At 47.6% G+C, this 16480-nt stretch overlaps 1 protein-coding gene across 1 annotated transcript in view; it reads left to right on the forward strand.

Moving 5' to 3' along the window:
• The window catches only part of LOC146349009 (signal-regulatory protein beta-1-like), a 29195-nt gene extending 15180 nt beyond the window's left edge, over positions 1-14015 (forward strand). Inside the window, exons 3-5 of the mRNA XM_084854503.1 lie at positions 2542-2856; positions 8093-8410; positions 13542-14015. Coding sequence (XP_084710629.1) covers positions 2542-2856; positions 8093-8410; positions 13542-13711 — 803 coding nt within the window. The 3' untranslated portion in view covers positions 13712-14015. The remainder of the gene's footprint in view (positions 1-2541; positions 2857-8092; positions 8411-13541) is intronic.
• Positions 14016-16480: the final 2465 nt, after the last annotated feature.

Genomic DNA, 16480 nt, shown 5'->3' on the forward strand with positions numbered 1-16480 from the left:
TAGCCCTGCCCGCGGTGTGCCTTTCACCATGATCCTGGTCAAGGGGTGTTTCCTGTGCGTTTCCTGTCCCTGCACAAACCCATGTCTCCTCGGAAGTAACTCCCATTGTGCTGAATGAGGCTTGCCCTCTGAATGCCCACATCAGAACTTACAGAGATCCCCCTCAATTGACATGGCACAGTTTAAAGCCCAATTCCCTAAGTGTGGTAAACTGCGATCTCAAGGCTCTGATTCTCCTTTGTTTGGTTTATTGCCTTAGGAAGTAACTACTTTGACTGTTCATTATAGAGGTCCTACAGGTTGAAATGGGGGCTGGTTTCCCGTCTTTGTGTTCTCCCCCACCTTTTCCTACTTGGGAGTAACTCCCATTGTGCTCAATGAGGGTTGCTCCTGAAGTGTAGGTGCATCTGGACTTTCAGGGGAAAGAAGAAAGGGGGGAGGGGGAAGCCTCTCCTATTGGTTGAGCAGCCCCTGCCAGTCAGATGATGTTCACTCCAACCCCCACCAGGAAGTATGTTCTGTGAAGCAATTTTTACCGGTGCAGAGAACCTGCTCATGGAGCCCTGCATGGACCAAAGCGCAGCAAAGCTGATTCCTTTTTAAAAAATCCAGTACTCCTCCATTAGCTTCTGCTTCCGTTGTCATGGAAACACGGCCCTAGTTAAAAGCTGAGAGCATGCTTTCAACACCACAGTCCCAGAAAAAAATTAATTGATTAATTGTCCATTATTTTTGTCTATTAAATTATCAGTTTTAACATTTTACATTTGTTAAACTTTTAGACATATTTTCCAGAAAAGTTAAAGAAACAGTGTGAGTAGGATGGCCACTTACACACTTCCAAGAGAGAGGACATGCATCACGGGAGAAGAGGGCAACAGAGGATAAATAGAAATGCGAAGTATCTCACTATAATGGGGAAGACTGTGCCCAGGTGATCTGTGGGCCGGCTGCTCGGTCTGTTGCTGAACAGCTTCAAGGCTGCTCCTGCTTTCCTGGCTTCTTATGGTTCTTTGTCTTTCAACCCAGACTTAGACCAGAGAGCCAGTCAACTAGAGGACACTAGGGGCATTGCTAGGCCCATTGGGCTTCTAGCCCCCGAATCTATTTCCCAGGGCCCTGGATTTATTTCACAGAGCGCTGGGTGTCTATTGGTACCGATGGAAAATTTTCCCCCTCAGCTTAATTGCCATGCAGGGGGCATTTTTCAAGTGGGGCTACAGCTGGGGAGGGAAGAATTAACTGCCCCCTTCCCGCATGCTGTAAAAAAATCTTCGTTTGCATGGCAATTAAGCTTAGGAGAGAAAAAGCTGTTTCCATTGGTTTGGGATGGTCTGGGTCAGGGTGCAAATTAACTGAAAAACTTATTTTATTTGAGATGATCTGGATGAGGAATTATTTTATTTAGGTCCCAGGGCATAGTCTGAAGGCACATGAGGCAGCCACCATGCTGAAGCTAAGCAGTTCTGCATCTGGTCAGTGCTTGGAGGGGAGACCTCCTGGGAACCACATGCAGCCACCTTGAGTTCCACAATGGAAGAAAGGTGGGATATAAGTGTAATAAATATTTGGCTGGCTTTGCCACCTGAGAAATTGAAATGAATCATAGGAATTATTTCCGCCCTTTCACCAGCCTCTGTGGAGCAGGTTGGGCTAGCATTAAGCATCCCTTTCCCCACTTGCCACTTCTCCTGCCCAAATGGCACTCTTCCATGGGAGCAACCCAGTTCCCCAGATGCATGGCAGCCGCTGCTGAACGGTCTAGTTTGCTCTTCAAATACCCAAAAGCAAAACTGAGCATTTCCTGTCCTATAAACCAGGCATTATCAGGATATCATGTTTATGGTTCATGAATGATTAACTCTTGGCTCACAAGTGTACAATTTCCCTTTTTATTTAGAAATGTACAAAGCATATAAATGTGGAATGTAACAATAATTAGAAGTACACAAAATACTTGCATTGTGGGAAAACTCTTCCACCTGGCAACGTCCAAATTGTATTATCCTTCATGAAACCTGTAAAGAGGGACTAATTAATCTTCACTGTCCTGTTTAGCATCTCTTGAGCAGATATATGGTGCAGTCTCCCCCTTTCTGGGGGCCTCTCTTGGGGACGAGGGGGCTTTGGAACCAGCAGATGCAAAGCCTCCCCCAAGCCACCCATGACACAGCCGTCACACATCCCTTTTCAGCCCCGGCCATCATTGCAGCAGCAGCAGGGATGGAGCTTTCCACGGCTGCCATGAGGAGGCCTCTGGGGACGAGGCTTCACAGGCTTCCTTCTCCCTGCTGGCTGGGAATGATGGGAGTTGCAGTCCAACACATCTGTTGGCACCAGGTTGGGGAAGGCTGACCTAGAGAGTTCTCATCCATATCTTCGTGGTTCACCTTTCAAAATATGTCATGTTTGGAGTCACTCAACCAAAAGGACCAGCCTTGCTCTCTGAGCTCTGCTCAGTAGGAAGAATGTGCCCTGAGACCGGGGATGGGCTCTATCCATTACGGAATACCAGTTGATTTATTGATTTTCCTCCCGCAGCCACACCGTCCAAGCCATCGATCATTGCCCGCACTAGCAGAGTGGCACCAGGGACCTCAGTTATTTTCAACTGCACCACAGGTGGATTCTCTCCCCGTGACATCAAAGTCACCTGGTTAAAGGGGAGGAGCATAATCCAAGCCTCAGAGACCAGAATTCTGCCTCGAGGAGAAAGCATCTCCTACCAGGCCGTGAGCACTGTGAAGGTGCAACTCACAAAAGAGGATGTGATGAACCAGCTCATCTGCCGGATCGAGCACGAGACTGTACAGGGCATCCTGGAGCAACGTTTTACTCTTGCCCATGTCCTAAGAGGTATGGGGGATGGGTGGGGCTCTGGGTACCAGTTTGGGGGAAATGATAAGGAAGGGAAGGGAGGGTGACTCTTGGATGCCAAGGAGAAGGAGCAGGGGGTGGTTATCTCCATGCCGCACAGTTTTTGAGCTACCAGAAGGCATTTGGCTGGCCCCTGGGTTGTGGGAGTGAACTTTATCCAACAAGGCAGTTCTTATGCTCGTAAGGAGTGGCATAGTGGAAAATGCTGAAGTGCAAAAGCTCATCATGATGGCCCCTGAAGCCCCCAGGGAGAATCGGTAGCCATGTACTGCCCCTGCACCTCCCAGGATATTAATTTATTGGTTTGATCTCTTTCCCACCAAAAAATATGGTGAATATAAAGGCTCCTTATATTCAGAGGAGCTAACACTCTGATTAAAAACTCCATCATCGAACACAGACATCCCTCCAAACAAAACCCACCCATAAAAGCTCACAATTATGTTTACGGGACTGACTGCAATCCTACGCATAGTTACTGAGTCAGCTCCATTGAATCTAGCAGTGCTTCCTTCTGACCGCAGAGGCTGAGCTTGTAAAAGACACAGAGCTTTAACCAAAGGTCTTCAGCCAGCTTTAGCTTTTAATTTTTAAAAAATGTTGCCATTTTAAGGTGCTAGCATGAAGTAGGATCAAAGAAAAGGAAAGAACCCAGCCTGTGCTTGATTGTTTCGTCATTCGCTGACTTCTGCTATGCTAATCTGTCCCAAACAATAGTAAAACTTAAGAACTTCGTTATCGCCTCATTCATCTGCCAGAGCAAGGAGGGTCTATCAATTCCCCTGGCACTCTGGCAGATGATGTCATCACTCCTGCTCTGAAAACAGTCCTGGAGCTGCACTCCCTTGTGCTCCCCCTCCGCTACCCCACTGCTCTTAAGTATGAGCCTAGTATGACTTCGAGCAGAGCTGAAAGGGTCCAGCAAGCCAAGCCAAGGCTGAGATTAATCCTAAGTGGGGTCACCCAGGACCTAGTACGAGATGTGAATGTTGTTGAACCAATTGGAAACAGCAACCACAGTGCTATCAGGTTTAACATATATTTAAGTGGAAAATTGCCCAGGAAGTCCAACACAGTCACATTTGGCTTCAAAAGAGGAAACTTCTCTAAAATGAGGGAACTGGGGGAAAGGAAGTTGAAAGGGGGAGTCAGGAGGATTAAATCCCTTCATAATGCTTGGAAGTTACTCAAAACCACTATAACAGAAGCTCAACTAAAATGCAATCATACCACAGCTTAGGAAAGGTAGCACCAAGTCCAGGAGGTTGCCGGCATGGTTAACGAGCAGCGTCAAGGAAGCTATTAGAGAAAAGAGGGCTTCCTTCAGAAAATGGAAGTCTTGCCAAAAAGGCAGCACAAGCTTGCAAAAAGGCAATGCAAGCAGACAAGAAGAGATGCAAAAAAGCATTTTGAAGAGCATATCGCTAAGAACATCAAGGCCAACAATAAAGAATGCTTTAAATACATCAGAAGCAGAAAAACAGCTAGGGAGGCAGTTGGACCATTGGATGACAATGGAGTTAAAGGAGTACTGAAGGAGGACAATGAGCTTGCAGAGAAGCGGAATGAATTCTTTTCATCCAGCTTCATTGCAGAAGATATAGGACAGATACCTGTGCCTGAACTTACGTTTTCAGGAAGGGAGTCTGAGGAACTGAGGCAAATAGTGGTGACAAAAGATGAAGTTCTCAACCTGACTGATAAATTGAAAGCAAATAAATCACCGAGCCCAGGTGGTATCCATCCTAGAGTTCTCAAAGAACTCAAATATGAAATTGCTGATCTTCTAACCAAAATACGCAACATGTCCTTAAGATCAGCCTCTATAACAGAGGACTGGAAGATGGCCAATGTAACACCAGTTTTCAAAAAGGGATCCAGGGAGGATCTGGGAAATTACAGGCTGGTTAGCTTAACGTCTGTTCCAGGGAAATTTGTCGAAGGTATTATTAAAGATAAAATTAGTAAGCATATAGAAGGACAAGCCCTGCTGAAAAAGAATCAGCACTGCTTCCACAAAGGTAGGTCCTGTCTCACTAACCTTTTAGAGTTCTTTGAGAGTGTCAATAAACATGTAGACAGGGGTGATCCGGTAGACATTGTTTACTTGGACTTCCAGAAGGCTTTTGACAAAGTCCCTCACCAAAGACTCCTGAATAAACTTAGCAGTCATGGAATAAGAGGAGAGGCCCTCTTATGGATCAGAAACTGGTTAAAGAACAGAAAGCAGAGAGTAGGAATAAATGGTAAATTCTCCCAATGGAGAATTTAGAAATAGTGGGGTCCCACAGGGATCTGTATTAAGACCAATGCTTTTCAACCTGTCCATAAATGATCTGGAATTAGGAGTGATCAGTGAAGTGGCCCAGTTTGTGGATGACACCAAATTTTTTAAGGTGGTTAAAACAAAAAGGGATTGTTAAGAGCTCCAGTAGGATCTCTCCAAACTGGGAGAAAGGGCATTGAAATGGCAAATTCCTGGAGGAAAAGGCTACGAATGGCTGCTAGTCCTGATGGCTATGTGCCACCTCCAGTACCAGAGGCAGTGAGCCTATGTACACCAGTTGCTGGGGAACATGCGCAGGAGGGTGCTGTTGTGCTCATGCCCTGCTTCTGGGTTCCTGGTCGACAGCTGGTTGGCCACTGTGTGAACAGAATGCTGGACTAACTAGGTGGACCCTTGGTCTGATCCAGCAGGGCTCTTCTGATGTTCTGATGTTTTTATTTAGCTTCCTTTCTGTACTGCACGGTTTGATCTTTGTTCCTTCTGAAGTAGGACTGAGAACTAAGTTCAGGTGCAACTTGGAGAATTGCAGCACTTGTGAACTGGATGACATGGCTTCTCAAGAACTCTGGCTTCACAGCCCTGTTGAAGGATCAGGGCATATATTAGTTGGGGACCCTGATGGGCACTGTTGGCAAAGGGCTCTCTCTGTGTTGGGTGGCCATGTGTCCTGCTTTACAGATGGCAATCCTCTGTTTGAAAGGCTGCCAGAAGATGGTCCTCTATTTTGAAAGCATCATCTTTGAGGGGGTATCCATGTCCAGTCCAAGCCTGGTATAAAGGTCAAGAACCCTCAGAAGGGAGAGCCCAGGGGCTTTGAAGGGCCCATCCACAGGTAGCACCTGGATTGCAGGCTAAGCAGGCAGACGGGCCACGTGGTGAGTCTTCCTCATTATGGTGAGATTATGGTATTCCTACTTAAATGTAAAGCAATTATTTCTACATCTGCATCTATAAAATTTTATGCAAATCTGTGCCCTCTTTTGAGGCAATGCATTTCCTCTCTTGGGGCGATGCGCAAGAGAACACCCTACTTTTCAGCGTGCAGAGATGAGCCTTTTCTGTTGAGGACAGAGCTAAACCTCTTGTTGCTGGAAAAGCTGCTTTTAGGGGGTGGGGTGGGGGTATGAGAATGGAGACATGGCAGGTGAAGGGTTAAGTGCCCATTCTGCCTTCACTTCCAGTTGCTCTCCCCCAGAGAGGCTTTTCCAGGGGGTGGGGAAGGACCATCGGTAGGGAACACACAGTTTGGCCCTTAGCTGTGTTGCTGCAGGGGGAAATAAAGTGACTAAGCCAAAGTACACCTGACACTAATTGCATTGCATGTAGCTGACAGTTATGGGTTGCGGGTGTGTGTGTCAAGAATGATGGCTTGCTTCCCACCATGAGACCTGGCCTGGGAGTCACGTCCCAGGCATCCACCTGGAATAGTGTGTTACCTGCCAGCTCCTTGGCCCTGTTGCTCGAGGACAGGCTCAGTCCCTGTTAATTGGGAAATAGATAATGGCTGGGTCTGGTGGGAAGATCCTGCCTCTTCTGGATGAAGGTTGTTCCTTTGGGGGTTGAGCTGGCGATTGGCTGAGGGAAATCTACCTGGGTTGCTGAGGCTGGGCCCTAAAAAGAGGTCGAGGGAGAGGCGTGGCGTGGCGTGGCGTGGTGTCTCCCTTCGTCATGGTGGTCTTGGACCTGCTGTCGCCTGGATGCTACCCTGGGAGGCCCATCCTTAGGTACGCGAAGGATAGGATAGCCAGTTTGGTTATTTTGCTTGGGGGTGCAGTATAAAGGCTCCCTGTGTGTATGCTTTAGTTTTCCTTGCACGTTTTCAGCTTTGTTATCCTCTGTGCAACCTACCACCTCTAACTCTCCCCTTCCCTCTATCCCTCCACCTATAATAAACAGTTATCCAACTCCAAGTTGGTGTGATCCTTTCTGTGCAACTTCAGTGCAAAATTCAGTGCCTCTTGGCCAGAGAGGGAGGTTACTGGGTGTGTTTTGGGACTTGAGGTCAGGTTTGGCCTGTCCTACCTTGTAGGGATGTTGGGGTTAGCTCCAGTGCTCCTACACAGGGGGTATAATTCAGATTGGGACTGCCATACCTTAGGAGGGGAGGATTAAACCTTTTCCCCACCCCATTTTTCCCTACAATTCCTCTGCACACATGGTGGAAGGAGGCGGGGGGGGGGCTTTAAAAAAAGGGGGGGACATACTCAATTGGTGTCAACGGAGCTTTTTTCTCTCTTTCAGGAAAAAATTGGGGAGAAGGTTTAATCCTCCCCTCCCAGTGCACAGTGATCACAATCCAAATTAGGGCCACATGCACTTACACTGGAGTAAAGAGCAGGGGGTTGGACTCAATGGTCTTGTTGGCCCCTTCCAACCCTACTATTCTATGATTCCATGAAAGAAAACCCTAACTCTCTCTGGCACACCCTCCCGCTCGATTTGAAGGAGATCCTATGCGCATCGAGTGCTCGTCCAGCCACCGTGGTTTGCATGTCCTCCCATGTGATACCAAGAGCATGGGCTCTTGTTGTCTGGGTGGAGCCCTGCAGATTAAGAATAGATTGTTGTTGTTGTTGTTGTTGTTCAGTCATTCAGTCGTGTCCGACTCTTCGTGACCCCATGGACCATAGCATGCCAGGCCTTCCTGTCCTGCGCACTCTCCTGGAGTGTGCTCAGGTTCATATTCAATGCATCGGTGATGCTATCTAGCCATCTCATCCTCTGCCGTACCCTTCTCCTTTTGCCTTCAGTCTTGAGGACAGCATTTGAGTTGATGAGCTTAGGATGCCAGTTTGAGCAAGGTCTGGCCTTTTCCTTTAAACCACAACCAAGGCAGAATACAATTCTAGCCCCCTTGGAGTCCAAGAGAGATTTCCCCTCATGAATATTAAGGTCTTGACACTGATTTCTTTGGCTTTGCTGGTCCAGTTCCACCCAAAGTGTATGTCAAAACCAACCCGTCTTCTCCTGTCAAGTTGAATGCCGGCATAACCGTCACCTGCAACGTGCAAGGATTTTATCCGAATGATGCAAGCCTGGACTTCTTTGAGAATAGCAACAAAAGCAAAACAGGGAAGGCTGACCCCGTGACCCGGAATCGGGATGGGACGTTCTCCCTCAAGAGTTCCCTGGAGGTGGTCGCAACAGAAGAGAGGAACCTGTCAGTGTTTACTTGCCAGGTCGGGCACAAGTTTCAGCCTCCAGTTAACGGAACTGTGATGCTGATAATCAAAGCAGAGGCTGGAGGTAATGGAAGTTCTGGTAAACGTGGAGGTGAATGTGGATTTGCACAACCATTATTCAGGGTGTTTGTCTCATGAAGCTTGACTTTCTTTTCTCTTTTTGTCAACTTGCATTGGATATATTATCCACAAGGGATTCAAATGAGTTCAGTTTTCTATGAATCCAGCCTGCACATACTGCAGTGTACTGGTTTTGCCAGGTCATGCAGATTCCACGGACATGCAGACCGGGTTTTCACTTGGCGGGGGGGGGGGGGGGGGTTGCACTACTTCACATTAGCGCTGCTTTGCACTTGTGCTAACGTGCACTTGTACTAATGCGCATTAGCACTAATGAGAATTAGCACAAGTAGAATGAAATTCTGGTAAAAAAAGAAGAAGCCATTTCCCTCAATGAGCAGATGATGGAATGCTAATCTACGAAACACACACAGAACAGATTTAATGAAATCTGTACATCCCTGGTGGGATGTGGCTGCTTAACTCTTTTTCTTCCAACTGTCCGGGTGGAAACTGAGCCCATAGAGCCCCAGAGCAGTTCTCATTCTGAGGAGGAACAGCAATCCGTGGGAGAGGTGCTCACTCATCTCTCACAAGCACAGAAGCTGGCAGAGATTCCTCCTGCCAGCATTCCTGGGATAGATAGTGACCCTGGCAGTGAGAGAGCGCTGGAGGGGGGCTTGCTGGATGCTCGGCGCAGATGCAGGGAGCGACGAGCAATGGAGGGCGCCAAAAGGAGGCGCTCTGCACGTTTGGCGCTCAAACAACAGTCGCATCCTGAAGACCCAAGGGAAAGAGGGAGGATCTCTCCATAGCCCATAAGTTCAGAGTCTTCCTGTGGTTCCCCTTCAAACGGGGACCAACTGCCTTACCTGGAGCTTAGGTTACTCTGCTATCTTTCCCCAGTGCTGTTCCTTGCTTAGTCGCTAGTGATTAGTATCTGAAAGAGTCATAAAGTAATAAAGGAATAAAGCCTTGGAAAGAATCCTCATCGTCTGAGTTGGCTATTGGAAGGGACTGCAAGAGGCAGCTAGGGCGCTCCTGACACCAACTGCTTCTCTTCTCACTGAACCAGATTCCCCAGGTGTGTGTTTATTGTGGCTGGAAAGAAGCAATCATGGCAGCGTTCCCCAACCTGGTATGCTCCAGATGTTTTGGACTTCAACTGCCATCAGCCCCATCTAAGATGGCCAGTGGTCAGGAATCGTTGGACTTGTAATCCAAAATATCTGGAGGACACCAGGTTGAGAAAGGCTGATGTAGAGGGAGACAGCAGGGAAGAACTAGGACTTAGGGATGTAGGGATTTTGTTAAATCCATTGCATCCATGTTTCTCAGATTGTTCTAGTTCCCACTCAGCCATGGAAGCTCACTGGGTGACTTTGGGCCAGTCAGACTCTCAGCCCAACCTACCTCACAGGGTTGTTGTTGTTGTGAGGATAAAATAGAGAGGAGGATTGTGTATGCTGCTTTGGGTTACTTGGAGGAAAAAAGGTGGGATATAAATGCAATAAATAAATAAATAATTGTCAGGCACCTTTTGTTCCATTATAAGCTCATTGACAGAAACTGATTTTTTTACCAGAATTTTGTTCTACTTGTGCTAATTTGTATTAGCGCTAATTCGATTACTGCTAATTTGCATTTGCATATTAGCGCAAATGTGCATTGATGCTAATGCACACTTGCGCCCATGTACATTAGTTAATGCAAATTAGTGCTAATGCACTTTTGCGCAAGTGCGCATTAGTACTAATGCAAATTAGTGCAAATCCCAGCTCTGTAAAAGTAAGAATCCAGACCGCAAGTCCACAGAATCCATGTGACTCAACAAAGCTGGTCTGCTACAGAAACCACAGGTTGAATTCATAGAAATCTGAATTTATTTGAATCCATTGCGGATATCCCCGACATACCTAGTAGCATGTGTCGGAAAGTATTAAGCTGCATCACTCCAGTTAATTACAACATTTACAGTATTAGGCACCCTTTTCCCAACTTGCCACTTCTCCCATAATCGTACCTTCTCAGCAATTTGGCAGCAACCCAGTTCCCCAGGCCTGTGACAGCTTCTGTAGGACAATCTAGTTTGCTCTTCAAATATGAAAAGGCAAAACTGAGTATTTCCTGTCCTTGGCATCCAACATCTAAAAGATGACAGTCTTCTAAACCACTCATTAACAGGATATCACATTTATGGTTCATGAATGATTAACTCTTGGCTCACAAGTGTACAATTTCCCTTTTTATTTAGAAACGTACAAAGCATACAAATGCGGAATGTATCAGTAATTAGATATACACAAAATACTTGCAATGTGGAAAAAATCTTCCACCTATCAACGTCCAAATGGTATTAATCCTTCATGAAACCCGTACAGAGGGACTAATTAATCTTCACTGTCCTGTTTAGCATCTCTTGAGCAGATATATGGTGCAGTCTCCCCCTTTCTGGGGGCCTCTCTTGGGGACGAGGGGGCTTTGGAGCCAGCAAATGCAAAGCCTCCCCCAAGCCACCCATGACACAGCCGTCACACATCCCTGTTCAGCCCCTGACATCATCAGAGCAGCAGCAGGGATGGAGCTTTCCACGGCTGCCATGAGGAGGCCTCTGGGGACGAGCCTTCACGGGCTTCCTTCTCCCTGCTGGCTGGGAATGATGGGAGTTGCAGTCCAACACATCTGGCGGCACCAGGTTGGGGAAGGCTGACCTAGAGAGCTCTCATCCATATCTTCGCGGTTCACTTTTCAAAATATGTCATGTTTGGAGTCACCCAGCCTAAAGCTCCACTCCGCTCCGCTCAGGAGGAGGAGCATCCCCTGAGACTGGGGATGGGTTCTATCCCGGTCCATAAGATCTTCTGGAGAGGCCCTTCTTTCACTCTGTCATAAGGCACAGTGAAGCAGCTGCCTCAGGCAGCAGATGGTGGAGGCGAGGGAGCAATGCAAACATAAGGAGAGCCATGTGGGATCAGACCAAAGGCCTCCTAGGCCATCCTCCAGTTTCCACAGTATCCAACCACATGCCTCCACATGCGGGCCAGCATCAGAGGTAGGTCCACACCCTCGCCACAAATGGTGGGTGGGAGGGCAGAGCTCTGTGTGCCCTGTGGCCTGCCCTGCAACTCTCCTCAGCCTGTTGCTCTCAGGTGCAGCGGAGGACAACCTCCCCTAGCCAGGGGCGTGAGCTTCAATTGCCAGCACAGCTGGCTTCTGCACATGGGATGGAGGGGGCAACTTCTCCCTCACCTCAGGCAGCAACACGCCTTGGGCCAGCACTCTTCCTCAAGCCAACGGGCGTATGAATGGCCCACTGGAATGTGCATCATTCATAACCAGCCCTTACAACTGTTCCCCCGGAGTGTGGAATCCAGCAGGGATGGTGGACTAGGGACAACAGGAGTGAGCGGGAAGTGTGTCTTCACTGCAGGAAGTTCAGGACTCTTGCCTTGTGTCCTGCTTCAATGCCGGCAAGTGCTTTGGGCATGGCGCAGATAGTCCGAGGAGCAACAGAGAGAGCAACCAGTTCAGTCCAGGGTCATGCACAAGAATTCCAAGCGGGTTTTGCAGGGACATGCAGAGGTGAGGTCAAAGCGGTCCAGAGGTCAATCCACAAGAGTCTGTTTACCAAGCGTCAAGGCCAGTCAGTGGGTGTCGAAGAGGGTGGTCCAGGTAGATAGCCGAGGGTCTAGGGATCTGCAAGGACTGGTATCTTGAGGTGAAGCACTGAAGCTACGGTGCTGTTTGGCTGTGCTGATTTATAGGGGCCTGGAAACAAAGCCCTGTGAAGAGAGACTGAAAGAACTAGGCATGTTGAGCCTTGAGAAGAGAAGACTGAGGGGAGACAGGATAGCGCTCTTCAAGTGCTTGAAAGGCTGTCACAGAGAGGAAGGCCAGGATCTCTTCTCTATCATCCCAGGGTGCAGGACACAGAATAATGGGCTCAAGTGACAGGAAGCCAGATTCTGGCTGAACTTCAGGGAAAACGTCCTGACTGTTAAGAGCAGTATGACAGTTGAACCCATTCCCTAGGGAGGTGGTGGGCTCTCCCACACTGGAGGCATTCAAGAGGAGGCTGGACAGCCATTTGTCAGGGCTGCTCTGACTTGGATTCCTGCATTGAGCAGGGGGTTGGACTCGATGGCCTTGTAGGCCCCTTCCAACCCTACTATTCTATGATTCTATGATAGCTGGTCCTTAATCAGCACAACTGGCTGATTAGGTCGGCATGCCGCTTTTAAGGGAGGCCCCACGCTGTGGCTTCCTTTTGTTCTTTTGCTGCTTGCGTCGGATTCTACGCTGTTCTGAGGGATGAATTATCTCAGGCTCTGCTTCCTGCATTTGGGAGAGTTCAGGAACTGCCCAGGAGGGGCCAGGTCGCTCTTGTAATGGTGCCAGGGGAGAGCTGTCTGCCAAGGCCTCCTGTTCCTTGCCTAGCTCTGGCTGGGGCCCATTGTGCTGTCTCTCTCCCTCCTCTTCTTCCTCAGATGAATCATCCTCCAGGTAGGGCATGATACCTTGGTGGTAGGTGTTGGATTTCTTCTGCACGTGGCATACTAAAAGATTGACATTGCCTCTGAATCGAGACCCTGAAACAGGTTCTCTAAAGCCTCTGAGATTGCCCTCAGCCCAAACTAAAGGGAAGCAGGTAACTCAGTTCAGCAGATTTACAGAGAAATGGATGTGCTCCAGTTTTTCAATGCACCACTGTGCCATTGGGGGAACCATTTCCATAGCCAATGCTTTCACTGCAATCTCAAGCTCCATAAGGCTTCTGTGCGCATACAGAACACATGAGCTGGGGTTTCTCCATCGATGTTGATGTTCAGATATGCTACAGCCATGCAGTAAGACTGAGTACTTTATTTTATATCTAAGATCGAAACCTTACTATCGAGCCAATAGGCTGTTATGATAACTTACAAAGAAAGAATTAAAGCATACTCCAATTTTAAAAAATCACATGAACAAGAGCAACAACAGCTAGAATATTTCTCAGCATTGAAATGACTGAAGCCCCCATGAAGCTCCACATGCACATTCATGTACCATGAATATGTGCCAGCCTCTCCCTGTGCAGGGTCTCTCCTTGCTGGTGCCCACTCATCAGCTGGTCTACTGTCTTTTCCTTGCAGGTCAGTGGCTATCGTTCAACCCCGGTCTCTGGATTGGACTTGTCCTGGGCAAGATCATAGCTGCTCTTTTTCTCTTATACATTTTCCTTAAAAAAGAACATGGCAAGATGAATGTGGGACACACAACGGTGAGCCTTCAGGGACAGGGGCCGGTGGAGAGTGCAACCTAGACCGTGTCTACATCTCCCCTGCTGCCATCTTATCCTCACAGGGGATTGGAAGAAAAAGGCAGAATGTAGATTCAAAGATCAACCCAAACAAACTTCAGAAAATGAACACTGGCTGTAATCTTATTTGCTGGAACTGCAGGAAATACATTGGATATGTCCAGCTGGACCACTTACTGAAATAGATATTTTTATTATTTATTTATTTCATTTCTATACCGCCCAATAGCTGAAGCTCTCTGGGCAGTTCACAAAAATTAAAACCAAAAAGCACACAGTAAAACAATATAAAGTTATAATAAGACCTATTAATGCCTTTAGTGTGGGAAAGTCAAAACATAAGATATTTGAATACAACTTATGTATGTGTAAAAGAAGGGGAACAAATACTGACATTTTTTGCTATTGGACATTTCTGAATAGGAATGAACCCTAATGTGGCCCAGGGATACTTGATGGCTTAGATCCAAAGGTCCTGCTCCTGCAATGGAAATGCAGGGCAGGGGGTTGCTTATTTCCCCATCTTCAGCCCCTGGCCTGTGCCCTATAAAAAGGGTCTCAAGGGACAGGGAGCCATCCAGAGTGGCTTTTCAGTGGATGCAGGGGACTACAGCATGCGGGGGGGGGGGGAATGTGGAGGGGGGTCATTTACAACCAAATCCACATCACTAACTAATCATGTTGTTCTCTATATGGATTTCTCTCCCATACACACACACACACACACCATTTATATTAGGGGTCACTAACCATTTTGGGTTCGTGGGAAAATTTGAGAGCATGTTGTGGATGCTATCACAAAATGGCTGCCATGGTAAGTGTGGCAAGGCCCCAAATACCCATTTCCCAGAAGACAAAAAGAGTAGTAACTTGCCCAAGAACCCTAAGCCCAAGGCAGAGGTGGAGCTTGAGTTCCAAAACACAAAACCACCCTTTTGAACCCACAGTTTTCGGCAACAACAATACCCATTTCACAGGAAGCCAACTGATGGGGCTCAGTACCTTAGCCAAGAATGCCATATCCAGCCAAGAAACATTCTGGGAAATAAAAATGGCTCTGGAGGCTGGTGTTCACTTTGTAGCATGTCAGCCTCCTAGTTAAAAAAATAATAATAATGCTCACATATCTTAAAAAAAAAAAAGGCTAATCAAGAGTCTGGCAGGCATGAAGAGAGGTGCCTGTGGGCACAAGAGTACCAGAGGAACCACACTGGAGAGCCCAGGTGTGTGTGTGCGCGCGCGCGCACACACACACAGCTACCTGGGTTCAAATCCTTGCTCCATCATGATGCTCACTCGTTTGCCTTGGGCCAATTACACTCTCTTTCAGCATAACCCACCTCACAGGGTTACTGTGAGGCTACAATTTGGGGTGGGTACCAGTGGAGGCTGGTGGCGCCAATGTCAGTGCAGTGCTGAATCTGCTCTGGGCTTCAGTCAGAATCAGTCAGAAGTCTAAAGGAGCTGTCCAAGATGCCTCCACACCTTGGACAGCTCCTTTAAAGTTTTCATAGAATCATAGCATAGTAGGGTTGGAAGGGGCCTAGAAGGCCATCGAGTCCAACCCCTTGCTCAGTGCAGGAATCCAAGTCAGAGCATCCCTGACAGGTGGCTGTCCAGCCTCGTCTTGAACGTCTCCAGTGTGGGAGAGCCCACCGCCTCCCTAGGTAATTGGTTCAATTGTCATCTTGCTCTCACAGTCAGGACGTTTTCCCTGAAGTTCAGCCAGAATCTGGCTTCCTGTCAGTTGAGCCTGTGATTCCATGTCCTGCGTTCTGGGATGATCCTCTCTGTGACAACCTTTCGAGTACTTGAAGAGTGCTATCATATCATATCTCCCCTCTGTCTTCTCAATGGTAAGCATGCATGCCCAGTTCCCTCAGTCTCTCCTCATAGGGCTTTGTTTCCAGTCCCCTGATCATCTTCGTTGCCTTCCACTGAACCTTCTCCAGTTTGTCTACATCCTTCTTAAAGTGTGGTGCCCAGAACTGGACACAGTACTCCAGATGAGGCCTAACCAGTGCTGAGTAGAGTGGAACTAGTACTTCCCGGGATTTGGAAGCTATGCTTCTATTAATGCAGCCCAAAAGAGCATTTGCCTTTTTTGCAGCAACATCACTTTGTTGGCTCATATTCAGCTTCTGATCTACAACAGTTCCAAGATCCTTCTCGCTTGTAGTATTGTTGAGCCAAGTATCCCCCATCTTGTAACTGTGCATTTGGTTTCTTTTTCCTAGGTGCAGAACTTTCCATTTATCCCTATTAAATTTCATTCTGTGGTTTTCTGCCCAGCACTCCAGCCTATCAACATCACTTTGAATTCTATTTCTGTCTTCCAGGGTATTAGCTATCCCACTCAATTTTGTGTCATCTGCAAATCTGATCAGCATTCCCTGCCTCCTCTTCCAAGTCATTAATAAAAATGTTGAAGAGCACTGGGCCCAGGACTGAGCCCTGTGGTACCCCACCCATTGCCTCTCCCCAGTTTGAGAAGATCCCATTGATAAGCACTCTTTGAGTCCAATTCCCTAACCAACTGTGGATCCACTGGATCATTGTTTCATCTAGCCCACTTTGAGCTAGTTTGCTCATCAGGATATCATGGGGCACTTTGCCAAAAGTTTTGCTGAAGTCGAGGTATATGATGTCCACAGCATTCCCACAGTCCACAAGGGAAGTTACCTGATCAAAAAATGACATCAGATTTGTCTGGCAGGATTTGTTCTTGACAAATCCATGTTGGATTCAAGTAATCACTGCATTGTTTTCAAG

The sequence above is a fragment of the Heloderma suspectum genome, chromosome 4, assembly GCF_057233095.1.
Source record: "Heloderma suspectum isolate Gila_16-S chromosome 4, 16-S_ref, whole genome shotgun sequence".
Classification (NCBI taxonomy): domain Eukaryota; kingdom Metazoa; phylum Chordata; class Lepidosauria; order Squamata; family Helodermatidae; genus Heloderma; species Heloderma suspectum.